This window comes from Ictidomys tridecemlineatus, chromosome 6, assembly GCF_052094955.1.
Source record: "Ictidomys tridecemlineatus isolate mIctTri1 chromosome 6, mIctTri1.hap1, whole genome shotgun sequence".
Classification (NCBI taxonomy): domain Eukaryota; kingdom Metazoa; phylum Chordata; class Mammalia; order Rodentia; family Sciuridae; genus Ictidomys; species Ictidomys tridecemlineatus.
The window spans coordinates 88450506-88477658 of record NC_135482.1 but is presented as its reverse complement, the minus strand read 5'-3'; the positions used below and the strand labels follow the sequence as shown (position 1 = coordinate 88477658).

General features: G+C 38.3%; 1 protein-coding gene across 1 annotated transcript in view; it reads left to right on the top strand.

Annotated features, from left to right (window-relative positions):
- Aebp2 (AE binding protein 2) overlaps positions 1-23351 on the top strand; it is a 220777-nt gene extending 197426 nt beyond the window's left edge. Inside the window, exon 9 of the mRNA XM_078015135.1 lies at positions 22974-23351. Coding sequence (XP_077871261.1) covers positions 22974-23052 — 79 coding nt within the window. The 3' untranslated portion in view covers positions 23053-23351. The remainder of the gene's footprint in view (positions 1-22973) is intronic.
- Positions 23352-27153: the final 3802 nt, after the last annotated feature.

The following is a 27153-nucleotide window of genomic DNA, read 5'->3' as shown; positions in this document are numbered from 1 at the left end:
GATTGAATTGTGCCGCTATGAACATCGATGTGGCAGTATCCCTGTAGTAAGCTCTTTTAAGGTCTTCAGGGAATAGTCCGAGAAGGGTAATAGCTGGGTCAAATGGTGGTTCCATTCCCAGCTTTCCCAGGAATCTCCATACTGCTTTCCAAATTGGCTGCACTAGTTTGCAGTCCCACCAGCAATGTACAAGAGTACCCTTTTCCCCACATCCTCGCCAGCACTTGTTGTTGATTGAGTTCATAATGGCTGCCAATCTTACTGGAGTGAGATGGTATCTTAGGGTGGTTTTGATTTGCATTTCTCTGACTGCTAGAGAAGGTGAGCATTTTTCATGTATTTGTTGATTGATTGTATGTCCTCCTCTGAGAAGTGTCTTTTTAGGTCTTTGGCCCATTTGTTGATTGGGTTATTTGTTTTCTTATTGTTTAATTTTTTGAGTTCTTTGTATACTCTGGATATTAGGGCTCTATCTGAAGTGTGAGGAGTAAAAATTTGTTCCCATGATGTAGGCTCCCTATTTACCTCTCTTATTGTTTCTCTTGCTGAGAAAAAACTTTTCAGTTTAAGTAAGTCCCATTTATTGATTCTTGTTATTAACTCTTGTGCTATGGGTGTCCTGTTAAGGAATTTGGAACCCGACCCCACAATATGTAGATCGGAGCCAAATTTTTCTTCTATCAGGCGCAGAGTCTCTGATTTGATATCTAGCTCCTTGATCCACTTTGAGTTAACTTTTGTGCATGGCGAGAGGAGGGGATTCAGATTCATTTTGTTGCAAATGGATTTCCAGTTTTCCCAGCACCATTTGTTGAAGATGCTATCCTTCCTCCATTGCATGCTTTTAGCTCCTTTATCAAATATAAGATAGTTGTAGCTTTGTGGATTAGTCTCTGTGTCCTCTATTCTGTACCATTGGTCTACCCGCCTGTTTTGGTACCAGTACCATGCTGTCTTTGCTACTATTGCTCTGTAATATAGTTTGAAATCTGGTATTGCTATACCGCCTGATTCACGCTTCCTGCTTAGAATTGCTTTTGCTATTCTGGGTCTTTTATTTTTCCATATGAATTTCATGGTTGCTTTATCTATTTCTACAAGAAATGCCATTGGGATTTTGATTGGCATTGCATTAAACCTATAGAGAGCTTTTGGTAATATCGCCATTTTGATGATGTTAGTTCTGCCTATCCATGAACAGGGTATATTTTTCCATCTTCTAAGATCTTCTTCTACTTCTCTTTTTAGGGTTCTGTAGTTTTCATTGTATAGATCTTTCACCTCTTTTGTTAGGTTGATTCCCAAGTATTTTATTTTTTTTGATGATATTGTGAATGGAGTGTTTTTCCTCATTTCCATTTCAGAAGTTTTGTTGCTGATATGCAGAAATGCCTTTGATTTATGCGTGTTAATTTTATATCCTGCCACTTTGCTGAATTCATTTATTAGTTCTAATAGTTTTTTTGTGGACCCTTTTGGTTCTTCTAGGTATAGAATCATGTCGTCCGCAAATAGTGATAATTTAAGTTCTTCTTTTCCTATTTTTATGCCTTTAATTTCTTTCGTCTGTCTAATTGCTCTGGCCAGTGTTTTGAGAACTATATTGAATAGAAGTGGTGATAGAGGGCATCCCTGTCTTGTTCCAGATTTTAGGGGGAATGCCTCCAATTTTTCTCCATTGAGAATGATGCTAGCCTGAGGCTTGGCATAAATAGCTTTTACAATGTCGAGGTAAGTTCCAGTTATCCCTAGTTTTTCTAGTGTTTTGAACATAAAGGGATGCTGTACTTTGTCGAAAGCTTTTTCTGCGTCTATTGAGATGATCATATGGTTCTTATCTTTAAGTCGATTGATGTGGTGAATAACATTTATTGATTTCCGTATATTGAACCAGCCTTGCATCCCAGAGATGAATCCTACTTGATCATGGTGTACAATTTTTTTGATGTGCCTTTGTATCCGATTCGCCAGAATTTTATTGAGGATTTTTGCATCTAGGTTCATCAGAGATATTGGTCTGTAGTTTTCTTTCTTTGAGGTGTCTTTGTCTGGTTTCGGAATCAGGGTGATGTTGGCCTCATAGAATGAATTTGGCAGAGCTCCCTCTTTTTCTATTTCCTGAAATAACTTGAGAAGTATTGGTATTAATTCTTCTTTAAAGGTTTTGTAAAACTCCGCTGTATACCCATCCGGTCCTGGGCTTTTCTTGGTTGGAAGTCTTTTGATTGCTTCTTCTATTTCATCCATTGATATTGGTCTGTTTAAGTTGTGGGTATCCTCCTGACTCAGTCTGGGCAACTCATATGACTTAAGGAATTTATCGATGTCTTCACTATCCTCTATTTTATTGGAATATAGGTTTTCAAAATAATTTCTAATTGTCTTCTGTATTTCTGTTGTGTCTGTTGTAATATTGCCTTTTTCATCCCGTATGTTAGTAATTTGTGTTCTCTTCTCTCTCTTCTTCTCTTTGTTAGCATGGCTAGGGGTCTGTCGATCTTATTTATTTTTTCAAAGAACCAACTTTTAGTTTTGTTAATTTTTTTAATAGTTTCTTTTGTTTCAATTTCATTGATTTCTGCTCTGATTTTAATTATTTCTTGCCTTCTGCTACATTTGCTGTTGTTTTGCTCTTCCTTTTCTAGGTCTTTGAGATGGAGTGTGAGCTCATTTATTTGTTGGTTTTTCCTTTTTTTTGAGGTATGACCTCCAGGCGATGAATTTCCCTCTTAAAACTGCTTTCATTGTGTCCCATAGATTCCGATATGTTGTGCCTGTGTTTTCATTTATCTCTAAGAATTTTTTGATTTCCTCCTTTATGTCTTCTGTAACCCATTGATCATTCAGTAACATATTGTTCATTTTCCATGTGATGTAGGATTTTTCCTTCCTTCTTTTATCATTGATTTCCATTTTCATTGCATTATGATCAGATAAAATGCATGGTATTATCTCCACCCCTGTATATTTATTGAGGGATGCCCTATGACATAATATATGGTCTATTTTTGAGAAGGATCCATGTGCTGTTGAAAAAAAAGTATAGCCACTTGATGTTGGATGATATATTCTATATATGTCAGTTAAGTCTAGGTTGTTGATTGTGATATTGAGTTCTATAGTTTCTTTATTCAACTTTTGTTTGGAGGATCTGTCCAATGGTGAGAGAGGTGTGTTGAAGTCACCCATAATTATTGTATTGTGGTCTATTTGATTCTTGAACTTGAGGAGAATTTCTTTCATGAACGTCACAGCCCCATTATTTGGTGCATAAATATTGATAATTGTTATGTCTTGTTGGTGAATGGTTCCTTTTAACAGTATATAATGACCTTCCTTATCCCTTTTGATTAATTTAGTCTTGAAGTCGATTTTATTCGATATGAGGATGGCCACTCCTGCCTGCTTGCGAGGACCGTGTGCGTGGTATATTTTTTCCCAACCTTTCACCTTCAGCCTGTGTATGTCTTTTCCAATCAGATGCCTCTCCTGGAGGCAGAATATTGTTGGCTTTGTTTTTTTAATCCATGTTACCAGCCTATGTCACTTTATTGGAGAGTTTAAGCCATTAACGTTTAGAGTTACTATTGATGTATGGTTTGTACTTCCAGCCATGTTTGATTATTTATCTTCTTTTAGTTTGTTTCTCCTAGATTAGCTTTCCCCCCGCCCTCTGGCTTTATAGAGGCACTTCCCACTGATGGTTTTGGTTATTGTTTTTCATTTCTTTTTCATGTAATGTTTTGCTCAAGACGCTTTGCAATGCTGGTTTTCTGGCTATGAATTCTTTTAGCTTTTGTTTATCCTGAAAGATTTTTATTTCGTTGTCATACCTGAAGCTTAATTTTGCTGGATACAAAATTCTTGGTTGGCATCCATTGTCTTTCAATGTTTGAAATATGTTGTTCCAGGATCTTCTTGCTTTCAGCGTCTGTGATGAAAAATCCGTTGTTAACCTTATTGGTTTACCCCTAAATGTAATCTGCCTCTTTTCTATTGTAGCTTTTAATATTTTCTCTTTGTTCTGTATGTTGGATATCTTCATAACAATGTGTCTTGGTGTTGGTCTACTGTGATTTTGTGTGCTCGGTGTCCTGTATGCATCTTCAATTTGTATATCTGTTTCCTTTTTTATTTCTGGAAAGTTTTCTGTAATTATTTCATTCAGCAGGTTACTCATTCCCTTGGTATTAATCTCTGTGCCTTCTTCTATCCCGATGACTCATAAATTTGGTTTTATTATATTATCCCAAATCTCTTGGATGTTTTTCTCATGATTTTTTACCAGCCTATCTGAGTTGGCTAGACTCCTTTCAAGGTGATATATTTTGTCTTCATTATCTGACGTTCTGGCTTCTACTTGCTCCACTCTGTTGGTGATACTCTCGATTGAGTTTTTAATTTGGTTTATCGTTTCCTTCATTTCTAGAATTACTGTTTGATTTTTTTTAATAATCTCTATTTCCTGATAAAGATGCTTAACTTATTCTTTTATCTGTTTCTGTAATTCACTTTCAATGTGATCTTTAAGGTTCTTTTCCATCTGTCTAAGGTGTTCCTTGAGTTCTTTATATGGCCATTTTTCTGATGACTCTAAGTCCTCCTGAATATTTAGGCTGTCCTTCATTGTTTGTACTCCTTTTCTTCCTTGCTTTTTTATGCTCATGTTACTTCTTGTTCTGTTTGACTGCTGAGTTACTGTTTACTCTTATAAATTTATTTGATGTTTGGGAGGAGAGATATTAGAAGGGAAGGGAAGAAGTCACTAAAGAGAATGAGTGTAGGCAGGTAGAATTCAGGAAAGGGGAAGTAAGAAAATTGAAAAGAAATGAAAAGACAGAAGAAAAAAGTGAAAAGAAAGAAAGAAAAAACGAAAAATTAAAAATTTAAAACAAAAAATTATAGTGATAATAAAAAATGGAAATTAAAGTTTAAAAAATAATAGTAACCATAATAGAATAAAGAGAATTAAAAAAAATTGAAACCATTAATAAGAAAGTTAAAGAACAACTAAATCAACATCAAAAAGTAAAAAAATAATAAAAATAAAAAAATAAAAAAAATAAATAAAAAAATAAAAAAGTACTAATAATAATCATTGAAAAATAATAATAATAATAAATGCAGTCATAGAGCTCGATTAACTTCTCTTCCAGTAGGTGGAGCTATGCCTACTGGGCCAGGCTTCTCTTCTTGATAGGTGGGAACCAATCACTGTGTCTCAGCTCTTCTTCCCAGACTGTGTGGGTCTCCAATCCTGAGTACTTGGAGCCTTCTCTTGTGGTTCCTCAATCCAGACCCCGCTCACCTGTGACGCTTACCACACTACTGGCTACACGCTGGGTCTGCTGCTCCTGGGAGCTCTGTTTTCATGGATGCCTGGCCACACCCTTTCTGTTTGCCTCCCTCAGACCCCAAGTTTGTATGGCTTGGGGCTGAGGGCCCCAGCGAACTTGTTTGCCCTCAGGTAGCAACTCCCCTGGTATCTGGTGCAAGGGACCTCTGTTGTCAGCACTGGTGGAAGCAATAGCTGTGAGTTCTGCTCTGCAGGTCCCACGTCCCTCCTGGTTCCCTGGGTCCGGCTATGGTGCTCAGTTGGCTTTTACTTCTGTGAGTTCAGGTGGGACTAGTTATTTCAGTGGGATCGTTAGTGCTGAGACATGAGAAGCAGGCGAACCAGAGCTTGCATGCAGCTGATTCGTGCTCAGTGTGTGTTTTCTAAGGGGCCCAGGCTGTACGCCTTAGTTCCACGTCAGCTCAGCTTTGCCTAGTGATCCTGAGCAAGCAGGCTCTGGGCCGCGCTCGGGCGCCGCGCTTGTCCGCGGCCTTAGCAGCGACGCCGGGACCTCTGTCGCTCCTTGGCTAGGTGCCTGACTCCCGGGGTCCAAGCGGCTGCCGCCGCAGCTCTCCGGCCCCTTTCTCCGGAGCGCGGGTCCCCTTGCAGGGGACTGCTGAACAACCCCAGAACAGTTTCTGCCCAAAGGTGCAGCAGGGAACAAGCAACCGCTGCGTTCAGAGTCGTGGTCCCAGTTCCCATCTCTAGGTGCGGCAGCAGGACCATGTAGACAGAGCCATTAAGACAGCATGCAGGAAGCAAATGGCGGCTCCCGCGGAGTGGATTTTCGGCCCCGAAACCACAGCCCAGCCAACACTCCCAATCCACTAACTCTCCTTGTATAGAAAATATTCAAAAAAAAAAAAAAAGGTGGTGTACTGAGCTTTCTTTGTCAGGTACTTACAATCCGCTGTTGATTACGTATTCAGCTTCTCTGCCGGTAGCGAGGTGAAAGAGGCAGCAGATGGGCGCAGAGCGCCCGCGGCTCTGAGCAGAAAAGTGTCTCTCTTTTTTCGGGGTGACTGATTTCTATCAGGTTGTTGTCCACGTAGGTGGTATGTGGGCTTTAATTTCTTTCTCTGGATCCCTTTCCAGTTCCTTCTGCCTATCTGCTTCTTGAGCTTTTTTTTTTCATTCAAATGCACAAAAAAACCACTTTGGTTCATAATCTGCATACTCATTGCCTTATTTCTCATAGTTAAATTCTATATTTGGACTGAAAACTGTTCTGATAGGAAGAAGAAAGATTTTTAAGATTTAAAAAAAAATCCATTTGTCCTATAATGAAGCCTGTTGTTTCAGTTATATTCAAATGTAATCTAAAACTTAAAGTTGACTTCTTTTAAGTAATTAATACCATTGATTTCATGATTGTGATTTAAAAAATATTTTAAAAGTATTTAAAAGTACTGAATATTTGTTGTAATATATAATGCAACGCATTCTTTGGTGCTGGAGAAAATACTTCTATAACAACATATGAAATTATTGCTATATCCCATGATTACTTCATGTGCTAGGAAAAAGTGCTTTGTTAACAATTTAAACCTACCTTTATTCACAGCAAAGGTCAGTCCAGTGCCCTGGTTTTCTATTGCTTTCCTGGAACTTCTTTTTCGTTTACAAGCTTCTGGCTTTTTCTTTAATCACATTTACCGGAGTCATCTGTTTTTATGCATTTTTTCCTTCCATGAGTTGACCTCCTCCTTTTTATTTTTAGTTGGTTTGATTTCCCATATATAAGCATTTTTCGTACTTGATGGTGTGCTGCTTGAAACAGTCTAAAGAATTGCTTTTTGCTGTTTTTATATAGAGCATATGGTCAACTTTACATCATATATTCCAGCTTTTGCTGAATTCAGTATTTAGCCCTTTAATTTATCCAAAACTTACATTTTCTGGCTTGCAACCATCTCTTTCTTCAGTTTATTTACTTAATCTTTTTTTTTTTTATATCATCGGCCAACTTTTTTGGGGGAGGGAAGTGGGAGGACATTTTCCAAAGAAAATCAAAGGAAGTTTTATTACATAATAAGAATAATGCATTGATCCAACTGTAGGAAGCCACGTTAACTGCAGACTTTGGGGCCATGACCAGGACCATTCACTGAAACCACACTTGCATTGCACTCAGTTTAATTTCTTCCTTTACAAAACTGGACATTATTAAGATGTTATGAAACTCCAGATGAATGTCAAAACTACAAGTAATCCATAGTTATAATGTCAAAACTACAAGTAATCCATAGTTATAATGTCTACTGACTTAGAACGTGAAGTTTAGAATAAATGATTTTTATGACTTAGCACTTAGTTTTATTGAAGCAGGTAATGTTACATTCATTGTAAACATGTGGAACCTGGGCCACAGGGACGTCCAAAATTTCCCAAAGGTCACAGTTTTGTTTTTTTTTTTTTTTTTAATACCAGGGATGGAACTCAGGGGCACTTGACCACTGAGCCACATCCCCAGCCCTATTTTGTATTTTATTTAAAGACAGAGTCTCACTGAATTGCTTAGCGCCTCGTCTGGCCATTGTTGAGGCTAATTTTGAACTTGGCGATTCTCCTGTCTCAGCTTCCGGAGCTGCTAGGATTACAGGTATGTGCCATGGTGCCTGGCTAGGTCACAGTTTTAAATGTTACCTTGGATGTTTTCTAATCAAGTATGATAAGACGTGAACATGAAAATAAATGTCATGAAGGAAGACATTTTTTTTGAGATGGGGTCTTGCCATATTGCCCAGGATGGCTCTGAACTCCTGGGTTTAAGTGATCCTCCTGCCTCAGCCTCTTGAGCGCTGGGGCTACAGTTGTGCACCACCGGTCCATATTATAGTTTTTCTGTTTCCCTGGAAACAGGAGGCATGTCATGTCATGAAGGGCCACATGGGGAAGTACCAGAATCAGGAGGAAGGAGGAAGAAGAAATCAAGTGTGGACAAGAGCCCTGATTGTGGGTCTACAGGAGGGAATAAAGGAGGCAAGGTGAACAGGCATGTGATTGGCTAATTTGAACAATTTCAGACTCCAATAAGTAGAGATTGCCCCTCATTTTCCTGATGATTAAGGCAGAAGAATATGGGCTGGAGCAGGAGGGGTGGGAGATGTGACCCAGAAGGTAGTTTAGATCAGTACATCTGGATTGATCGGTTTGCATGTGAAAGGTGCACTTGCAAGGAGATAGCTTCTATCTGAGAATTGGCCAGAGCTGGAGGGGCACTCTCACTCTCACAGTGAGGCCCCAGATACCAGAAAATCAAGAATACAGGGGGAAAAAAAATACAGTAATCCAGCCACATGGTTACTAAGTGTTGGAACAAGAATTCCTCAGCAATATTTTGATCTAGAAACTTCTGAAGTCCTCTTGGTTGATATTAATGGATTCTAGACAATTCTAAAATAAGACAGGTGGTTGGGCATGGTGGGGTATACCTGTAATTCCAATGACTGGGAAGGCTGAGGCAGGAGGAGGGCATGTTTGAGTCCAGCCTCAGCAACTGTGTGAGATCCTGTCTCAAAAAATAAATAAATAAATAAATAAAAAAGGTCTGGGGATGTAGCTCCAGTGGGAACTGGAATCCAGTGGTAAAGCACCCCTGGATTCAGTTCCCACTAACACAAAATAAAACAAAACAATAAAACAAAAACCAAACCAAAACAAAACAAAAACAAATGAATTAAAATGCCTTCTCCTGTAATTACTGTGCTTCTATATAACTGACTGGAGAGCTTTAAAACAAAGTTTTGTATTCTTCTCTGAAGTTGTTATTTGGAATTTATTGGATGGCTGTGATGTACTTGATACATCCTCATACACTGAGGTGGAGGCAGGGGCTGGTCCTACTTTCATAGGCTTTGATTGACCAAGACTGTGGTGCTCAGCCTGGCCATGATGGACAACGGTTAACAGATTCACAGCACTTCCAGGTTATGAGGAACACTATAAAAAACAAATCAACATATTTCAATGCAAAATGTAGTGAATCAGTTGTAAAAGAACTTTTTATGAATTTATTTAACTCAACTTTAAGCTGGAGTTTTGAGACATTGATGCTTTTCCCAGCTCTACGCAAGATGCTATAGGAGAAAAATTGCTCTAATCTCTGCCCCCATTTGGGGGACCAATGAATAAATTTCAAACTTTGGATGATGCTAAAGACTTTTAAGACTAAAAGTGCCTTGTGAATTTATTTATTTATTTTTTTATCATTTGAAATGTGAATTTAAGTAAAGAAATTCAGGTGGTTTTTAGATGAGGTTATTAAGATTACTTATATTTGGCCTCAGTTGCCTTATGTGTAAAACTGGAATAACTATACTTACTTCTTAGTACTGTTATAAGATGTAAGTAAAATCAAATGAAATAATGTTTGTAAAATACTTGGCAGAGCTGGCTTGTATCTATAAATCAGCAAATAGGAGTTCTGAGATTGTAATTATCAATGAAGAGGCAGGTACTGAAAGGAACAGTGTGGGGTGAATTTAGTGCATCCTCAAGCATCAAATCTAATCCACCCAAACTTGCCTTTGCACCATGACTCTAATTTTGCGCTGCCCTGCTTGGCACGGTCTCCTGTGGTTATGGTAGGTGGACTAGACCTTACTCCATGGTTTTTCTATGCTGTGTCTCCTGTTGCTTCCTCCTACATGAGTGCCTGTCCCGTCTAGCACCCCCCAGCACCCCAGACTCTCCCAATCTGCCTTCTTCAAAGCCGACCGCTGGTCATACTTGCTTCACGTCTGTTGTGTTTTCCAAATGCAGTCACCCCCGTGTCTGTAAGGGATTGGTTCCAGGACCCCTTCAGATACCCAAATCTGTGGATGCTCAAGACTTTTAAAATAAAATGACACAGTATTTGCATTTAATCCATGCATGTCCTCCAGCATACTTTCAACTCTCTCTAGATTATTTATAACACCTAATACAATGTGAGTGCTGTTAGATAGTTGGTGTTATTGAGGGAGTAATGAAAGGGAGTAATGAAAATTCTGTGCATGTTGAATACAAACATCACATTTTTTTTTCCCAAATATTTCTAGTCCTCATTAGTTGAGTGAATGGATGTGGAAGTCATGGATATGGAGGGTCCACTGTGTTATGGAGCACCTGTAACACCGCCTTTCATGCTCTGGTTTAAATATCTACTTTCCCTTATAAGTTCCTTAGTGACAAGAAACCATTCTGCTGTGTCCTCAGTGTCAAACAAGCTTTTGTTAAATAGATGTGAGAAGTGCTAAGAAACCTGGAACAGACTTCTTAGCAGAAGCGGCTTGAACTTCTGAAGATAATCTGACAAACAATAGGGGCTTCTTAACTAGGAGTGTCACGTGATGGTAATAGTGGATTGGAAACTTTCTTCTGGAAATGCATGTTGTGGGTGGGATGGGAACAATAAGTGGGGAGACCAGTACCCTGGTGAGGGCCTGGCCTTGCTGTGGAATTGGAAGGGTGATTCTGGAGACACTGTAGAGGCTACTACCACTTGGAATCAAATGAGAAGAAAAGGTCAAGTGTTTCTTGTGTTCTGACATCTCACGGTCTGCTTTGTGTCTGGCTTTGTCATGCTAGCCTGTGATTTTGGGAAATTTACTTATGTTTCTGTGCCTCACTTTTCTTGGTTTCAAAATGAGAGTAAAAACCACCTCAGAGGGTGACTAAATAAAATAATACACTTAAGGATGAGGAAATCTAACAGTTAATAGATGCTATATAAGTTAATCTGAACATATTTTAAAGAGTTTGTATTATAGTTCAGATATTTTTCAGTGATGGGGCAAAACCATTTTTGTTGTTTATTTGTGTGAAGGGATTAGAGGGGGGCTGGAGAGCCAGATGTGCTACGTTGTAACGTTCCAGGAAATGAATTGTCTGAGGAAATTGATTAAAATTTGGGGGGAATGCAGTGTCATCAGTGTCAGGGTCAATGCGTACATAAGCTGTGTATATACCACAGAGAGGAGGTGATTGAGCCTAAGGCGGAGGAGAGAGTTTCAGAGGGGATCAGACTAGAAGTATTAAGATGATGCAATGGAAAAATCTTTCTTTCTTTCTTAAAAATAAGACACAACTGTAAACAGTGCACCACAGCTGGAGCTCTCCAGGACCACTGGAGAAAGTTCTGTGAGCCTTTGGTCAGTAGCACAGAGCAGTATGGACAAGGGAGTCCAAGGACCTCAAGATGTCAGAGTGGAGTCCAGATAATGGCTCTGCCCCCAGTGACAGAAGGGCACGGTCAGAGTAAACAGTGGGTGGATAATGCAGAATGTTCTACAATGGCAAGAGAAGAAACGTGTTTACCTAAAGGGAAACTGGGAAAACCAGAGTAGATGATTGAAAGAAAATTTCTTTAAGACAAATTTACTTTTATTTAATCAAAAGGCAAGGTACTTTTCTTTAGGTTTCCCCTTGGATTTCCAATAAGAACTGTCTGAATTCGAACATTTGGAATTACATGATTTGGTTTGGTAAAACTTTTACTTTAAGCACAGGAAGAACCTTCAAATGCCATTCCCACCCCAGCTTCGAAGCAAAAAGTACTTTCTACTTCCTTGAACCATTATGTCTACTCCTATTATTATCATGACTAATTAGCTTTGTAAGTGGTTTTGCGTAATTACAAAATTCCCGCACAGCAAGAAAAAAAGAGTGTGAAGAGAAAGCCTACAGAATGGGAGAAGATTTTCACCAGCTACTCTTCGAACAGGGGTTAAAACCCAGAATATATAAAGAATTTTAAAAAATCTAACACTGAAGGGACTGGGGCTGTACAGTTCAGTGGCAGAGCACTTGCCTCACACATGTGAGGCACAAGGGTTCAATCCTCAGCACCGTAGGAAAATAAATAAACAAAATTAAAGATATTAAAAAATTTAACAATGAAAAAACAAATAATGCACTCAATAAATGGGTGAAAGATCTAAAGAGATATTTCTCAAAAGAAGAAATACAAATGGCCAACAAATACATGAAGAAATGTTCAACATTCTTAGCAATCAGGAAAATGCAAATTAAAACTACATTGAGATTTCATCTCACACCAGTCAGAATGGCAATCATCAAGAATAATAAAAAAAAATTCCTGGTGAGGATGGTGGGGTAAAAGACACTTAAACGTTGTCAATGGGATTGCAAATTATCACAATCACTTTGGAAAGCATTATGAAGATTACTCAAAAGACTAGGAATGGGACCACCATTTGACACAGCCATTCTACTTCTTGGAATCTATCCAAAAATAATGGAAATAAGAATACTACGGTAATATAGGCATATGGGCACATTTATAGCAACATAATTAACAATAACCAAGTTACGGAACCAAACTAAGTGTCCGTCAATGGATGAATAGATAAAGAAGATATGGTCTGTATACACAGTGGATCTTTACTCAGCCATAAAGAACAATGAATTAATGTCATTTGCTGGTAAGTGGATGAGACCAGAGAACATCATGTTAAGTGAAATGAGCCAGACTCAGAAAGTCAGGTGTCAAGTGTTTTCTCTCATATGTAGAAGCTAGAGAGAAAAAAGGAATTAAAAGCAGGGGACCTCTCAAAAATAGAAGAGAGAGCAATAGAGTAGAGCTGGGGATAAAGCAGGAGGGAAGAGGAGAGGAAATGGGAAAGAAGTGGGGAGTTAGGCTGATCAAATTATGCTATGTGCATGTGTGAACATACCACAGTGCATTCTGCTTTTATATGTCACTATAGTGCACCAGTTAATAATAAATAAATAAGTAAATAAATGGAAGGAAGACCAATAGAGCAGATTTAGGGGATGAAGGGAGGCAGGAAGAGGGGGAAAGGGGAAAAACTTGAGACTGAAATTGAGCAAGCTTTTATGTGAATATGTATGAAAATGAATCCCAGCATAGTTATAATGCACTCATAAAAATGTTAAAAAAGAAGTGGTTTTACCTAGGAGGAACCTGGATAATGGTCTCTTCATTTATACATTTTTTCATTGCAAATGTACATCTGTCCATAATGCTATGTATTACACGTAGTCAGTAGGTATATTCTATATATGTCTGACCATCATGGAACATCTTTACAACAACAACAACAACAACAACAACCCTCTTTCCCCCTTCCTCTCTCTCTTCTACTTTTAAAAATATTCTTTTTCATTTTAGTCAAGATAAAGGTTTTTTTTTAAGTCCCATATACTTTGAATAATTCTAAAGAGCTGATATAGGTACTTTCTCTCTTATGATGCAGGATGCAGAAAGAATATTAACTAGCAAAATTACAACATCCTCATTTTTTATTCATCAAAAAGGGCAATAGCCGGGTGCAGTGGTGCATGCTTGTAATCTCAGTGGCTCGGGAGGCTGAGGCAAGAGGATAGAGAGTTCAAAGCCAGCCTCAGCAAAAGTGAGGTGCTAAGTAACTCAGTGAGACCTTGTCTCTAAATAAAATACAAAATAGGACTGAAGATGTGGCTCAGTGGTCGAGTGCCCCTGAGTTCAATCCCTGGTACCTAAATAAATAAATAAATAATCAATAGCAATGGCTCTTCTGAGTCGCTGTAGACTGAAATCTTATTGGGGCATTGTAGTTAGGTCCCACTGCCCTGTTTTTCTTCAGATAACTGATGTGCTCATGACACCTCTCTCCCTGTCCAGCTTTTGAACTGTTTCCCCCGTAGCTGCTCAGCCCTGCCTGCTCCTTCTAGGGAGTGCCCCAGTGAAAACACACTTAGCTCATCTTCTTGGAACCCTACTCTTTGCTAGGAAATGAAAGTGCACACAGCCCGGATGCCATGGCTTCCCTTCCTCAGCTGTGAGTGTTCTGACAGGGAATTTCAATGGCCTAAGCCAATGGAAGCAAATAGGGATTTGGGGGCATAAAGTCAAGTCAGAGTGGCAAAAGAGATTATGACAGGGAAGCTCTTCTAAGCTTTTCTGGGTTATAAGATACACAGATGCCCATTCCACATGTAAGACAGACCAGCCTACTTGAAAATAAAAAAAGAAACATCCATTTAGCAATGTCATCTAAATTTATTTTTGCGTCTTCTAGAAAGTCTCCTTAAGATGAATGCTATTTTAAAATAGGAAATGTAACTGTTGTATATTTTCCTTTTTTGGGATCAAAGTTTCAGTTGTTAAGGGTGAAGGGTTCTGTCACCTTTTCTAGGACTGTGTGGCTGGAGGGTACTGTCACATATGATAGAATAATAAATCACGGGTTAAAGTTAAAAAAAAATTCAGGACACTTCTCATGGACCTAATTATTTCTGAAACAGTTCTCCAGTCACACAACAAGGGTTTGATAGTGAGAAAAGAGGTTTCAAGTTTGTTTGACTTTTCCTCTTTGCTTCTTGGAGTAAGTTTGTTTTTTAAAGGAATTCCCTGACTTTTTACATGATCTTTAGGAAAACTTGTCAAATTAATATAACAAGACTGCTAATGCATAGTTACATCGGGAACCTTGGGCATTTCCTATAGATTTCAAGTATTGGATAAGCTCAAACATATTCTGTGCAAAAGACTTTCTTCATGGAATTTAAACCACTTCATGATTTAGAAGCAAAAGAGAAGCTTACAGTCATTTGTTTAAAGATGGTCTAGGAATGAATACGTAGAAATAGTGCTTCCTATCCCAACTTCATCCCATCGTACATTGATTTTTCCCTTACATAACAGACATGACATTTAAATATTTCCCTAATGTTATTGGCATAATCAACTCTGTCAAAGAGCCATATGGTTTATGCAAAAACAAAGATAATCTTGGAAAACCGACACATGTAAGCTTAATTTAAAAAGCCTGTGAAAATAGTGGAAAGCAGATGGAGAATTGTCACAGAAATCATCAACACTTAGAGGAAGAAAAATGTTACTTTGGGGTCATAGTCACTTCCCCAGGAATGGTCAGACATGTAAGGTTTTATTCCTACTTGCTTGTCAGTAATAAAAATAGTGTTGGCATATAAATATTTTAAAAAATGATCTATGGTTGCATAATGCTTTTACTATATCTGAATACATTGTAAGTATACACATTTTCATTGGAAAATGAAAATCTTTTTGATTATTCAGTAGTGGAAGAGAATTTAACTATTATTTACCACTATTTTAAATCAGAAATGTTCTTTTCCATTTTTCTGAATGAAAGGATGGTTTTTGTTCCTCTTTTGATAGTTTTTTTTATCAACAAATACTTAGTCTCAGAATTAGTCTTTAAAGGAAGATGACTCAATATTTCATTTATTCATTAATCATGCCGTCAAAAAAGAGGCTTATGTTTGAATAGCTCAATAAAAATAATTTAAAAATGTTTAGGCCAGATTCTTTATGAGACATTATAATTGCTAGACACTGCTCTTTACAATAGTTTAGGGAAGAAGATGGCGGCGAAGGGAGTGCATCACCCCAGTGCGCCGCATCACTGAGCCAGTGAAAGAAGATATGAAACGGCTGAAGGATATCTTGTTGGGAATTTCCAGTGAAATTGAGGCGCTACAGAATCTAATAGACAGGTTTCCATCGTGCGAGGTTCGGCAGTGGGAGCTCCATTTCTCCGCACGGAGGGTCGCATAGCCTGATTGCTCCGCGGCTGGTTGTCTGTGGCGCGCGCTGGGGATCGGCAGGGTGCCGGAGTGGAAGAACAGCGAGGAGAGGGAGAACAGTGGTACGGATTCAGAGGGCTCCTGCCAGTGATACATCAGCAGCGCTTGGTGCGGAGTTCCGGCTTGAGACAGAGGAGAGAAGCGGTGGTTCCAGTCACCGGTCTGACCACGGAGGACGGCGGCTGCCATCTTGGAGTGATGATGTAATCATCCCATTGTTCTGCTGATCTCAGCTCATTCAGCTACGGAACAGGTGAATTCAGGCTGGCATTTGCCTGCGTCTAGCAGACAGATTTCTTGCTCAGGATCGGGACTGGGGATCTTGTGGAGAATACTCTTGAAGGCTCGTGCCTGGCAAGGCGTGCGCCGGGCACTGAGCAGCGGGACTTGGGTTCCCGGGACTTGGGTTCCCGGGGCTAACCGGGCCCAGGTCTGAGGAATCTGCAGAGACTGCCTGTGAAGGCGAGCTCCGAGTGGAGCGTGCGCTGAGCTTGGGGCGACTGGGTTCTGACTCCCGGGACAGTTTTGGCCTGGGGCTGGGGAACCCGTGGGGGTCGCTCGCTGGAGCCAGCTCCCAGCAGAGAGAGTGTATCTGGATCGGAAAGGCGGGGTTCTTGCTACCTAAGCTGCTTTGGCCCAAGGCTAGGGAACCGGCGGTGACTGCTTCTCGGCCAGGGTCCTGCTGGGTGCTGTGGGGGCAGAGTGGAGCTTCCACCTGCGCCCAGAGCAGGCCAAGTGACCCGCCGGCGTGGTATCATGAAACCCCAAATGCAGCTGGGGCTGAAGAGAGAAGCCGCCCACGCCTAGAATAGGACCAGCGACCCACTGACAAGACAGGCCAGGTAGCTTGCCAACGTGGTGGACACGTAACACTGAGGCAGTCGCATCACACTGGTTGGAGTGGGGGTGGAGCAGGGTCGCCGCCCGGGTCCGGAGGGGGCTCAGCGACCCGTTGGAGAGGTAGTCAGGTACCCCCATTGGGAGTGGGGGCTGTGCAGAACTGTGACCCACCAGCCTAGAGGTCTGCCAGCGTGGTAGACACGTCACACCAATTGGAGTGGGGTCACAGCAGAGCCGCCACCCACATCCAGATCAGGACCAACGACCCCAGGGCGTGGTAGTTACGTTACCACAATTGGAGTGGGGTCAGAGCAGAACAGCCACCAGTGCCTGCAGTGGGGGCAGACCTGTGACCAATTAGTGTGGTAGACAGACCACCCTAATTAGGGGAGGAGCACAGCCACTACCCGCCCTGCAAGGGAGACTTCCCAACTATACAAGAGCAATATAAATAAATAGGAGGTAAATTTCAAAAACACAACAGTTGCACCAGCAGAAAGAAACGCGAGCAGTATGAAAAGACAAGGAAAGAAAGGACCACAAGCAATGCAGGTCAACTCAACTTTAGAAGAGGTAATAGCTGCAACAGACGGAATGTCAGATAAAGAGTACAGGATATATATGCTTCAGATGATCTGGAGTCTCAAGGAAGACATGAGACAGCAAAATCAGACAATGAAAGATCACATTGACAAACAAATCCAGGAAGTAAAAGATCAATTTCACAGGGAGATAGAGGTAATAAAAAACAAACAAATTGAAATCCTAGAAATGCAGGAATCATTAAACCAACTTAAAAACTCAATTGAGAATACTACCAGCAGATTAGATCACTTAGAAGAGAGAACATCAGACAATGAAGACAAAGTATTTCAACTGGAAAAGAACATAGACAGCTCAGCAAGTCTGCTAAGAAACCATGAGCAGAACATCCAAGAATTATAGGACAATATCAAAAGACCAAATTTAAGAGTCATTGGGATACAGGAAGGCACAGAGCTCCAACCTAAAGGAATAAACAGACTATTCAGTGAGATTATACAAGAAAACTTCCCAGACTTGAAGAATGAGACAGAATCACAAATCCTAGAAGCCTACAGGACGCCGAATGTGCAAAATCATAAGAGATCCACACCTAGACACATTATAATGAAGATGTCCAACATACAGAATAAGGAGAGAATTTTAAAAGCTGCAAGAGAAAGAAAGCAGATTACATTTAGGGGCAAACCAATCAGGATAACAGCTGATCTCTCAACACAGACCCTGAAAGCTAGAAGATCCTGGAATAACATATTTCAAACACTGAAAGAAAATGGGTTCCAACCAAGAATCGTGTATCCGGCGAAATTAAGCTTCAGGATAGAAGATGAAATTAAAACCTTCCATGATAAACAAAAGTTAAAAGAATTCGCAGCTAGAAAACCATCTCTTCAAAAAATCCTTGGCAAAACATTACAGGAAGAGGAAATGGGACAGTAAAGGGGGAAAAATAGTCAAAGAGGATAACAAATCAGGTTTAGAAACATCAATAAACAAATATGGCTAGAAGAACAAATCATATTTCAATAATAACCCTAAATGTTAATGGCTTAAATTCACCAATTAAGAGACACAGGCTAGTAGAATGGATCACAAAAGAAGAACCAACAATATGCTGCCTACAGGAGACGCATCTGATAGAAAAAGATATTCATAGACTGAAGGTGAAAGGTTGGGAAAAATCATACCACTCATATGGAATGCGGAAACAAGCAGGAGTGTCCATACTCATATCTAATAAAATAGATTTCAAGCCAAAGTTAATCAAAAGGGATAAAGAAGGACACTTCATACTGCTCAAGGGAACCATACACCAACAAGACATAACAATCATAAATATATATGCCCCAAATAATGGTGCGGCTGTGTTCATCAAGCAAACTCTCCTCAAGTTCAAGAGTCTAATAGACCACCATACAATAATCATGGGAGACTTCAACACACCTCTCTCACCACTGGACAGATATTACAAACAAAAGTTAAATAAAGAAACTATAGAACTCAATAACACAATTAACAACCTAGACTTAATTGACATATATAGACTATACCACCCAAAATCAAGTAGTTACACTTTTTTCTCAGCAGCACATGGAACCTTCTCAAAAATAGACCATATATTATGTCACAGGGCAACTCTTAGACAATATAAAGGGGTAGAGATAATACCATGCATCTTATCTGATCATAATGGAATAAAACTGAAAATCAATGATAAAAGAATGAAGGAAAAATCAAGCATCACTTGGAGAATGAACAATAGGTTGCTGAATGATCAATGGGTTTTAGAAGACATCAAGGAGGAAATTAAAAAATTCCTAGAGTTAAATGAAAACACAGACACAACATATCGGAATCTATGGGACACATTGAAAGCAGTTCTAAGAGGAAAATTCATTGCTTGGAGTTCATTCCTCAAAAAAAGAAAAAACCAACAAATAAATGATCTCATACTTCATCTCAAAATCCTAGAAAAAGAAGAGCAACACAACAGCAAAAGAAGTAGAAGGCAAGAAATAATTAAAATCAGAGCTGAAATAAATGAAATTGAAACAAAAGAAACAATTGAAAAAATTGACAAGACTAAAAGTTGGTTTTTTGAAAAAATAAATAAAATTGACAGACCCTTAGCCATGCTAACGAAGAGAAGAAGAGAGAGAACTCAAATTACTAACATACGGGATGAAAAAGGTAATATCACAACAGACACTTCAGAAATACAGAAGATAATCAGAAATTATTTTGAATCCTTATACTCCAATAAAATAGAAGATAGTGAAGGCATAGATAAATTCCTTAAGTCTTATGACCTTCCCAGATTGAGTCAGGAGGATATAGACAACCTAAACAGACCAATAACAATAGAGGAAATAGAAGAAACCATCAAAAGATTACCAACTAAGAAAAGCCCAGGACCGGATGGGTATACAGCAGAGTTTTACAAAACCTTTAAAGAGGAACTAACACCAATACTTTTCAAGCTATTTCAGGAAATAGAAAAAGAGGGAGAACTTCCAAATTCATTCTACGAGGCCAACATCACCCTGATTCCGAAACCAGACAAAGACACTTCAAAGAAAGAATACTACAGACCAATATCTCTAATGAACCTTGACTCAAAAATCCTCAATAAAATTCTGGCGAATCGGATTCAAATACATATCAAAAAAATTATACATCATGATCAAGTAGGATTCATCCCTGGGATGCAAGGCTGGTTCAATATACGGAAATCAATAAATGTTATTCACCACATCAATAGACTTAAAAATAAGAACCATATGATCATCTCGATAGATGCAGAAAAAGCATTCGACAAAGTACAGCATCCCTTTATGTTCAAAACTCTAGAAAAACTAGGGATAACTGGAACATACCTCAACATTGTAAAAGCAATCTACGATAAGCCACAGGCCAGCATCATTCTGAATGGAGAAAAATTGAAGGCATTCCCTCTAAGATCTGGTACAAGACAGGGATGCCCTCTCTCACCACTTCTGTTCAACATAGTCCTCGAAACACTGGCCAGAGCAATTAGACAGACGAAAGAAATTAAAGGCATAAAAATAGGAAAAGAAGAACTTAAATTATCACTATTTGCAGATGATATGATCCTATACCTAGCAGACCCAAAAGGGTCTACAAAGAAGCTATTAGAGCTAATAAATGAATTCAACAAAGTGGCAGGATATAAGATCAACACGCATAAATCAAAGGCATTCCTGTATATCAGTGACAAATCCTCTGAAACGGAAATGAGGACAACTACTCCATTCACAATATCCCCCCAAAAAATAAAATACTTGGGAATCAACCTAACAAAAGAGGTGAAAGATTTATATAATGAAAATTATAGAACCCTAAAGAAAGATATAGAAGAAGACCTTAGAAGATGGAAAAATATACCCTGCTCATGGATAGGTAGAACTAACATCATCAAAATGGCGATATTACCAAAAGTTCTCTATAAGTTCAATGCAATGCCAATCAAAATCCCAATGGAATTTCTTGTAGAAATAGATAAAAGAATCATGAAATTCATATGGAATAATAAAAGACCCAGAATAGCAAAAACAATGCTAAGCAGGAAGTGTGAATCAGGCGGTATAGCGATACCAGACTTCAAACTATACTACAGAGCAATAGTAACAAAAACAGCATGGTACTGGTACCAAAACAGGCGGGTGGACCAATGGTACAGAATAGAGGACACAGAAACCAATCCACAAAACTACAACTATCTTATATTTGATAAAGGGGCTAAAAGCATGCAATGGAGGAAGGATAGCATCTTCAACAAATGGTGCTGGGAAAACTGGAAATCCATTTGCATCAAAATGAATCTGAACCCCTATCTCTCGCCATGCACAAAAGTTAACTCAAAATGGATTAAGGAGCTTGATATTAAATCAGAGACACGGCATCTGATAGAAGAAAAAGTTGGTTATGATCTACATACTATGGGATCGGGCCCCAAATTCCTCAATAGGACACCCATAGCCAAGAGTTAACAACTAGAATCAACAAATGGGACTTACTCAAACTAAAAAGTTTTTTCTCAGCAAAAGAAACAATAAGAGAGATAAACAGGGAGCCTACATCCTGGGAACAAATCTTTAATCCACACACTTCAGATAGAGCCCTAATAACCAGAATATACAAAGAACTCAAAAAATTAGACAATAAGATAACAAATAACCCAATCAATAAATGGGCCAAGGACCTGAACAGACAGTTCTCAGAGGAGGACATACAATCAATCAATAAGTACATGAAAAAATGCTCACCATCGCTAGCAGTTAGAGAAATGCAAATCAAAACTACCCTAAGATACCACCTCACTCCAGTAAGATTGGCAGCCATTAGGAAGTCAAACAACAATAAGTGCTGGAGAGGATGCGGGGAAAAGGGCACTCTTGTTCATTGCTGGTGGGACTGCAAATTGGTACAGCCAATTTGGAAAGCAGTATGGAGATTTCTTGGAAAGCTGGGAATGGAACCACCATTTGACCCAGCTATTCCCCTTCTCGGTCTATTCCCTAAAGACCTAATAAGAGCATGTTACAGAGACACTGCTACAACGATGTTCATAGCAGCACAATTCACTATAGCAAGATTATGGAATCAGCCTAGATGCCCTTCAATAGATGAATGGATAAAAAAATGTGGCATTTTTACACAATGGAGTATTACTCTGCATTAAGGAACGACAAAATCATAGAATTTGGAGGGAAATGGATGGCATTAGAGCAGATTATGCTAAGTGAAGCTAGTCAATCGTTAAAAAACAAATACCAAATGACCCCTTTGATATAAGGGGAGTAAACAAGGACAGGGTAAGGACGAAGAGCTTGAGAAGAAGATTTACATTAAACAGGGATGAGAAAAGGGGAGGGGAGGGGAGGGGAGGGGAGGGGGGATAGTAGAGAATAGGACAGACAGCAGAATACATCAGACACTAGAAAGGCAATATGTCAATCAATGGAAGGGTAACTGATGTGAAACAGCAATCTGTATACGGGGTAAAGTTGGGAGTTCATAACCCACTTGAATCAAACTGTGAAAGATGATGTATTAAGAACTGTGTAATGTTTTGAACGACCACCAATAAAAAAAAAATAAAAAACAACAACAACAACAAAAAAAACAATAGTTTAATTGTAAAGTTTAAAAATCCCAGTAGGAAGCATTTGTGCTGCTCATCTTGCATCAATAATTATTTACTACCTAATTGTTTTATAAATTCATTACCATGCCCTTTGTAAAAACCAATAACTACATTCTCATTCTCCTTTCTTCTGAAGCAGTTTTATTGCTGTGGTTCTGAAGAACTAGACTAATCAAAAGTGAGAAAGGATTAGAGTTGGGGCCAAAGGGAATTTGGAACATCAACATAACATTTAATAAAGTGTGAAATTGAATGAATGTTGTTTTTGACCTTGAAAATGAAATATACAGAATAAAAACATAAATACCAATATTGTACTTTGCAATAGAAATTCATAAAAATTTGTTTATTTGCAAAACACTAAAATACAAGAAATTCAATGGGAGTTTAAAATGAGAACGTTGGAATCAAAGTAGAACCATGATCAATTTTTAAAAGAATGAAGATGGATTAGCTTCTAAATAGTGTTTTCTTTTATCTTCTTTCTTTCTTTTCTTTTTTTTTTTTTAGATTTAAATGGCAATTGCTTTCTACAATTGTGTTATGGCTACTATGGCTCTTAAGAAATGAAAAATGGATAGATTTCTGAAATCCAATGAAGTCTGGTCTCATCAGCACCAAAACCATATCGAGAAAGAAAAAAACACAGACTTAAGAGGATGGCAAGAAAGAAAAACCAGGAAAAAAATGGGAAAAAAGTGGTACAGTTGAATTTTTGAGAATAAATTAGCCTTAAGACACCCATCACTGGTGAATGGGCAGTGGCTTAGTTGGCTCCTGCAGTATGGATTGTGGATCCCTAACTTGTTGTATGTAATGAAAACCTAATATTCTTCCTTTGTGAAATGTTTTGGGAATTAAAAATAATAAATGTTTGTTGAAATATAACATTCTGTGTAAATCAGATTTTAATTGAGGTGACTAAAATACCTGACCAGAACAACTTAAAGGAGGAAGAGTTTGTTTTGATCTCACAGTTTCAGAGGTCTCAGTCTACAGATGACTGATTTCATTGCTGTGGGTTCAAAATGAGGCCAAGCATCATGACAGAAGGGCATGGCGTAAACTCTTTCAGGCCCTGCTGCCAGTGACCTTACTCTTCCTGCCATGCCCCACCTGCCTACAGTTATCACCTAGTACAGTAGTCCTTTCAAAATTATTACTCAATCAAATTGATTGATCTACTAATTAGGTTATAGTTCTCACAATCTAATTGTTTTATGTCCTGTATTCACAAGGAGCTTTTGGGGACTACCTCATTTCTAAACTGTAACATGGACATACAGAAAAGTGCAGGACCCTAGTCCATAGCTCAATCAATTTCCACAAAATGAAGTCACTCATTCCACAATATCATGAGAAGCCCAGGGTCCACACTGGTATAACCTTCCAGGCATTGCAGCCTAAATGTAGCTACTACCTCCACTTTTAAAGAAATAGTTAATAGAATAGTTATGTCTGTTTCTGTTCATTAACTCTTTTTAAAATTTTTTTTCACATTTTTATTGGTGTATTATAGTTATGCATATTGATGGGATTTATTGTTACATATTTGTATATGCACACAATATAACAATATAATTTGGCAAGTATCATTCCCCAGCATTTACCCCTCCCCCCCGCCCTCCATCTTTCCCATCCCTTGATCCCTTTCCTCTACTGATTTCCATGAGATCCAACCCCACCTTTGCTTTTCTTTTCTCTCTAGCTTCCATATACAAGAATAATCATATGACCATTTACCTTCTGAATTTGACTTATTTTGCTTAACATGTTGGTCTTTAGTTCCATCCATTTTCCTGCAAATACCATAATTTTATTTTCCTTTATGGCTGAATAAAACTCCATTGTGTATATCTATATATGACATTTTCTTTACTCATACATCCATTGTTAGACACTTAGACTGGTTCACCATAGTGTGGCTATTGTGAATTGTGCTGCTGTAAACACGTAAATGTATGTATCACCATAGTATGATGACTTTAATTCTTAAGGATAAATACTGAGGAATGGTATGGCTGGGTCATATGGTGGTTCTATGCCTATTCTTTTGAGGAGCCTCCATTCTGATTTCAACAGTGATTGTATAATTTTCAGATCCACCAACAGTTAAAAGTGTTCAAAAGGCTCAATATTGATAAATACCTTCCTATATATTTTCCTAGCAAAGGTTTTGAATTTATATATCATCATAATATAAATTATGTTCTCAAGATTATCTGCTTCCCTCAATTAAATAATAAGGTAGCATTCTCTAGTATTCTTAAAATATGAGCACATTACTCAGATTATATATTTTTACATGTTACTTTGATAAAATTTTAAATATGACCTAATTCTGCTTATTACTTCATCAAAGAAAATTTTTAATCTCCTTTTAATTTAATCAGCAGACAATTCTTGAACACATAGAGATGCATGACACTGTTAGCAGGTGCACTTAGCATAAAACTCTGAGCCAGGCTGACTTGAAATAATCTCAGCTCTACTTATGAACCATTCAAAAACTAAGAGGTAAGAGGGTAGAGGACACTACGTACTATGCCATAGGTGTGTTTGAGAACCAAGACACAAGAGTGGTTATGCAAATCAATAAAAATTTGATAAGAAATCAACAGCTAGCATTGTATGTAGAATTCAGATAGATCAATTCAAATTGGAATTGTTTTATCCTAACTAGATTGAAATAACAGAATATTAATTCTGCTGAATGGAAAAATAGTACTGTAAAAAAACAAGATGAATGGATAATGCTCTTTAACTCTTGAAGTTATAATCTTTATTTTTAGCCTTTATAGTCAATTGTAGCAAGGTCTCATTCTGGTTTCAACTAAAGAAGTTGAGCGCCTTTAGATATGTTTATAGACCCTTTGGATAGTCTCTTTTGAACCGAGGTTATTTCAAAAGCCTGTTCAATTTTCTTGCTTGTTTTTTCTATTGGATGGTCTGTCTTTTTGTCATCAATTTTAGAAATTTCCTTATGTTTTGGATCTGAGCCCTTGGTCAGTAAGATGTATTGCAAACATTTCTACTCTGAGGCTTGATTTGTTACTTCTTAATGATGACTTTGATGAATAGATGTTCTTAATTTTAACAGTATAATTTACTAATTTTGTTTCTTTTCTGGCTACTGCTTTTTGAATTCTCTTTAAGGAATTATTGACTGATTGTGGGTACCGTTTAGTGGTAAACTGCTTGCTTAATGTGTGTGGAGCTCTGGGTTTAATCCCTAGTACCAAGTAAAAAAATAAAAAGAAAACATCTTTGCCTCTTCAAAGGTCATGGAAATCATGTCTTCCAGAGCCCCTTATGTTTTGGCTTTCACCTTTAGATCTACAATACATCCAGAACTGAGACAATGCTCAAGGTTCTCATTTTTAGATATGGATATTCATTTGGCTAATATAACTGACCCAAAGCACTGACTACAAAGATATTTTTATAACTCTGAGTCTTCTAGTTCATGAGTATAATCTCCCTCTACCAGGAGCATTTTGTAATTTTTAGATGTTACACATCATTTATTGGATTTATTTCTAAGGAATTGATGCTTTTAAAATGCTCTTTTTCCAATTTCATTTTCTAAATGCTTTTTTCCAGTATATACAATAATGTATTATAGAGTCCTGCTGTTTTGAGAATAGGAGGGCTTTAATAAAGAACCAATATCATGTAGAATATTGACTATCAATGATATAACTATTCAAAAGATAATAAGGAGAGCAACACCCCAAATCCTGCACTGTCCTCAGCCTTTGCTTGATTGTGGTTCTTATTCTGCACTGAGACAAACACATAACAATTTATTTTCCAAGAGACACTATAGGTGGACCTGAGGCCTTCTGCTTGATTGCCCAGATTCTTTCAGAGTTGCTGCCATTTTCAGCTGTAGCCTGATACAAGTTGTTAGATGTACCATTGGTGACATGATGATCAGTGACTGGCTCTTGGCAACTAACTAGAACTTTTTTGTAGTTTCTTTTCCTTTTTTGCCTGAGGCAGAAATTACTTTTCTGTACTAGAAAGTCTACAGTTTTTTTTTTTCCTATCGAAGAGAAAAGATCAAAGCTTCATTTCCATACCTGTGATCCTCCTTTGTTTTAAATATGAGATTTCCTTTCTATCCACTTCCTTTCCTTCCCACAGAAGGGTTGGAAGTGCAAGTTTGTAAATATAATATTTGTTTCATTTTAGTATTTATGTTATAAGTATTTGCTGATTGTATTAAGTCTATATTTTAATCCATTTTTAAAATTAATGTTTCTTGGGAATTACCTGCATCAGAAGTGGCCATGGTACTTGTTAAAAAATGCAGATTTCTTAGCTTCTCTCTAGCTCTAGCAATCAGCAGTTCTGGAGGTGGGATTTAGGAACTCTGTATTTTGCAAATATCATGCTAGCTAAGTCTTCTGCATTATTTACTTAAGTCATTTGTATAAGCTGCTGGTGTATTCCAAATGTGTTTTATAATGTAGGCTTTGATTGTTTCTTTCTTTCTTAAAGATAGTGACAAGTGTTAGGGAGGACATAGCAAAGTTCAGTCCTGTAGGCTCAATAATGGTTTCTTTTGTGTCTATGACTGTGATGCTGTGCACCTCCTGTCAGCAGGCAGTGTCCCTTCTTTTTGGCCAAGGTGGTTCTAGGTGGGGTTGGTCTGGTCCCTGTGTGATGCCTAACATTGCTTGCT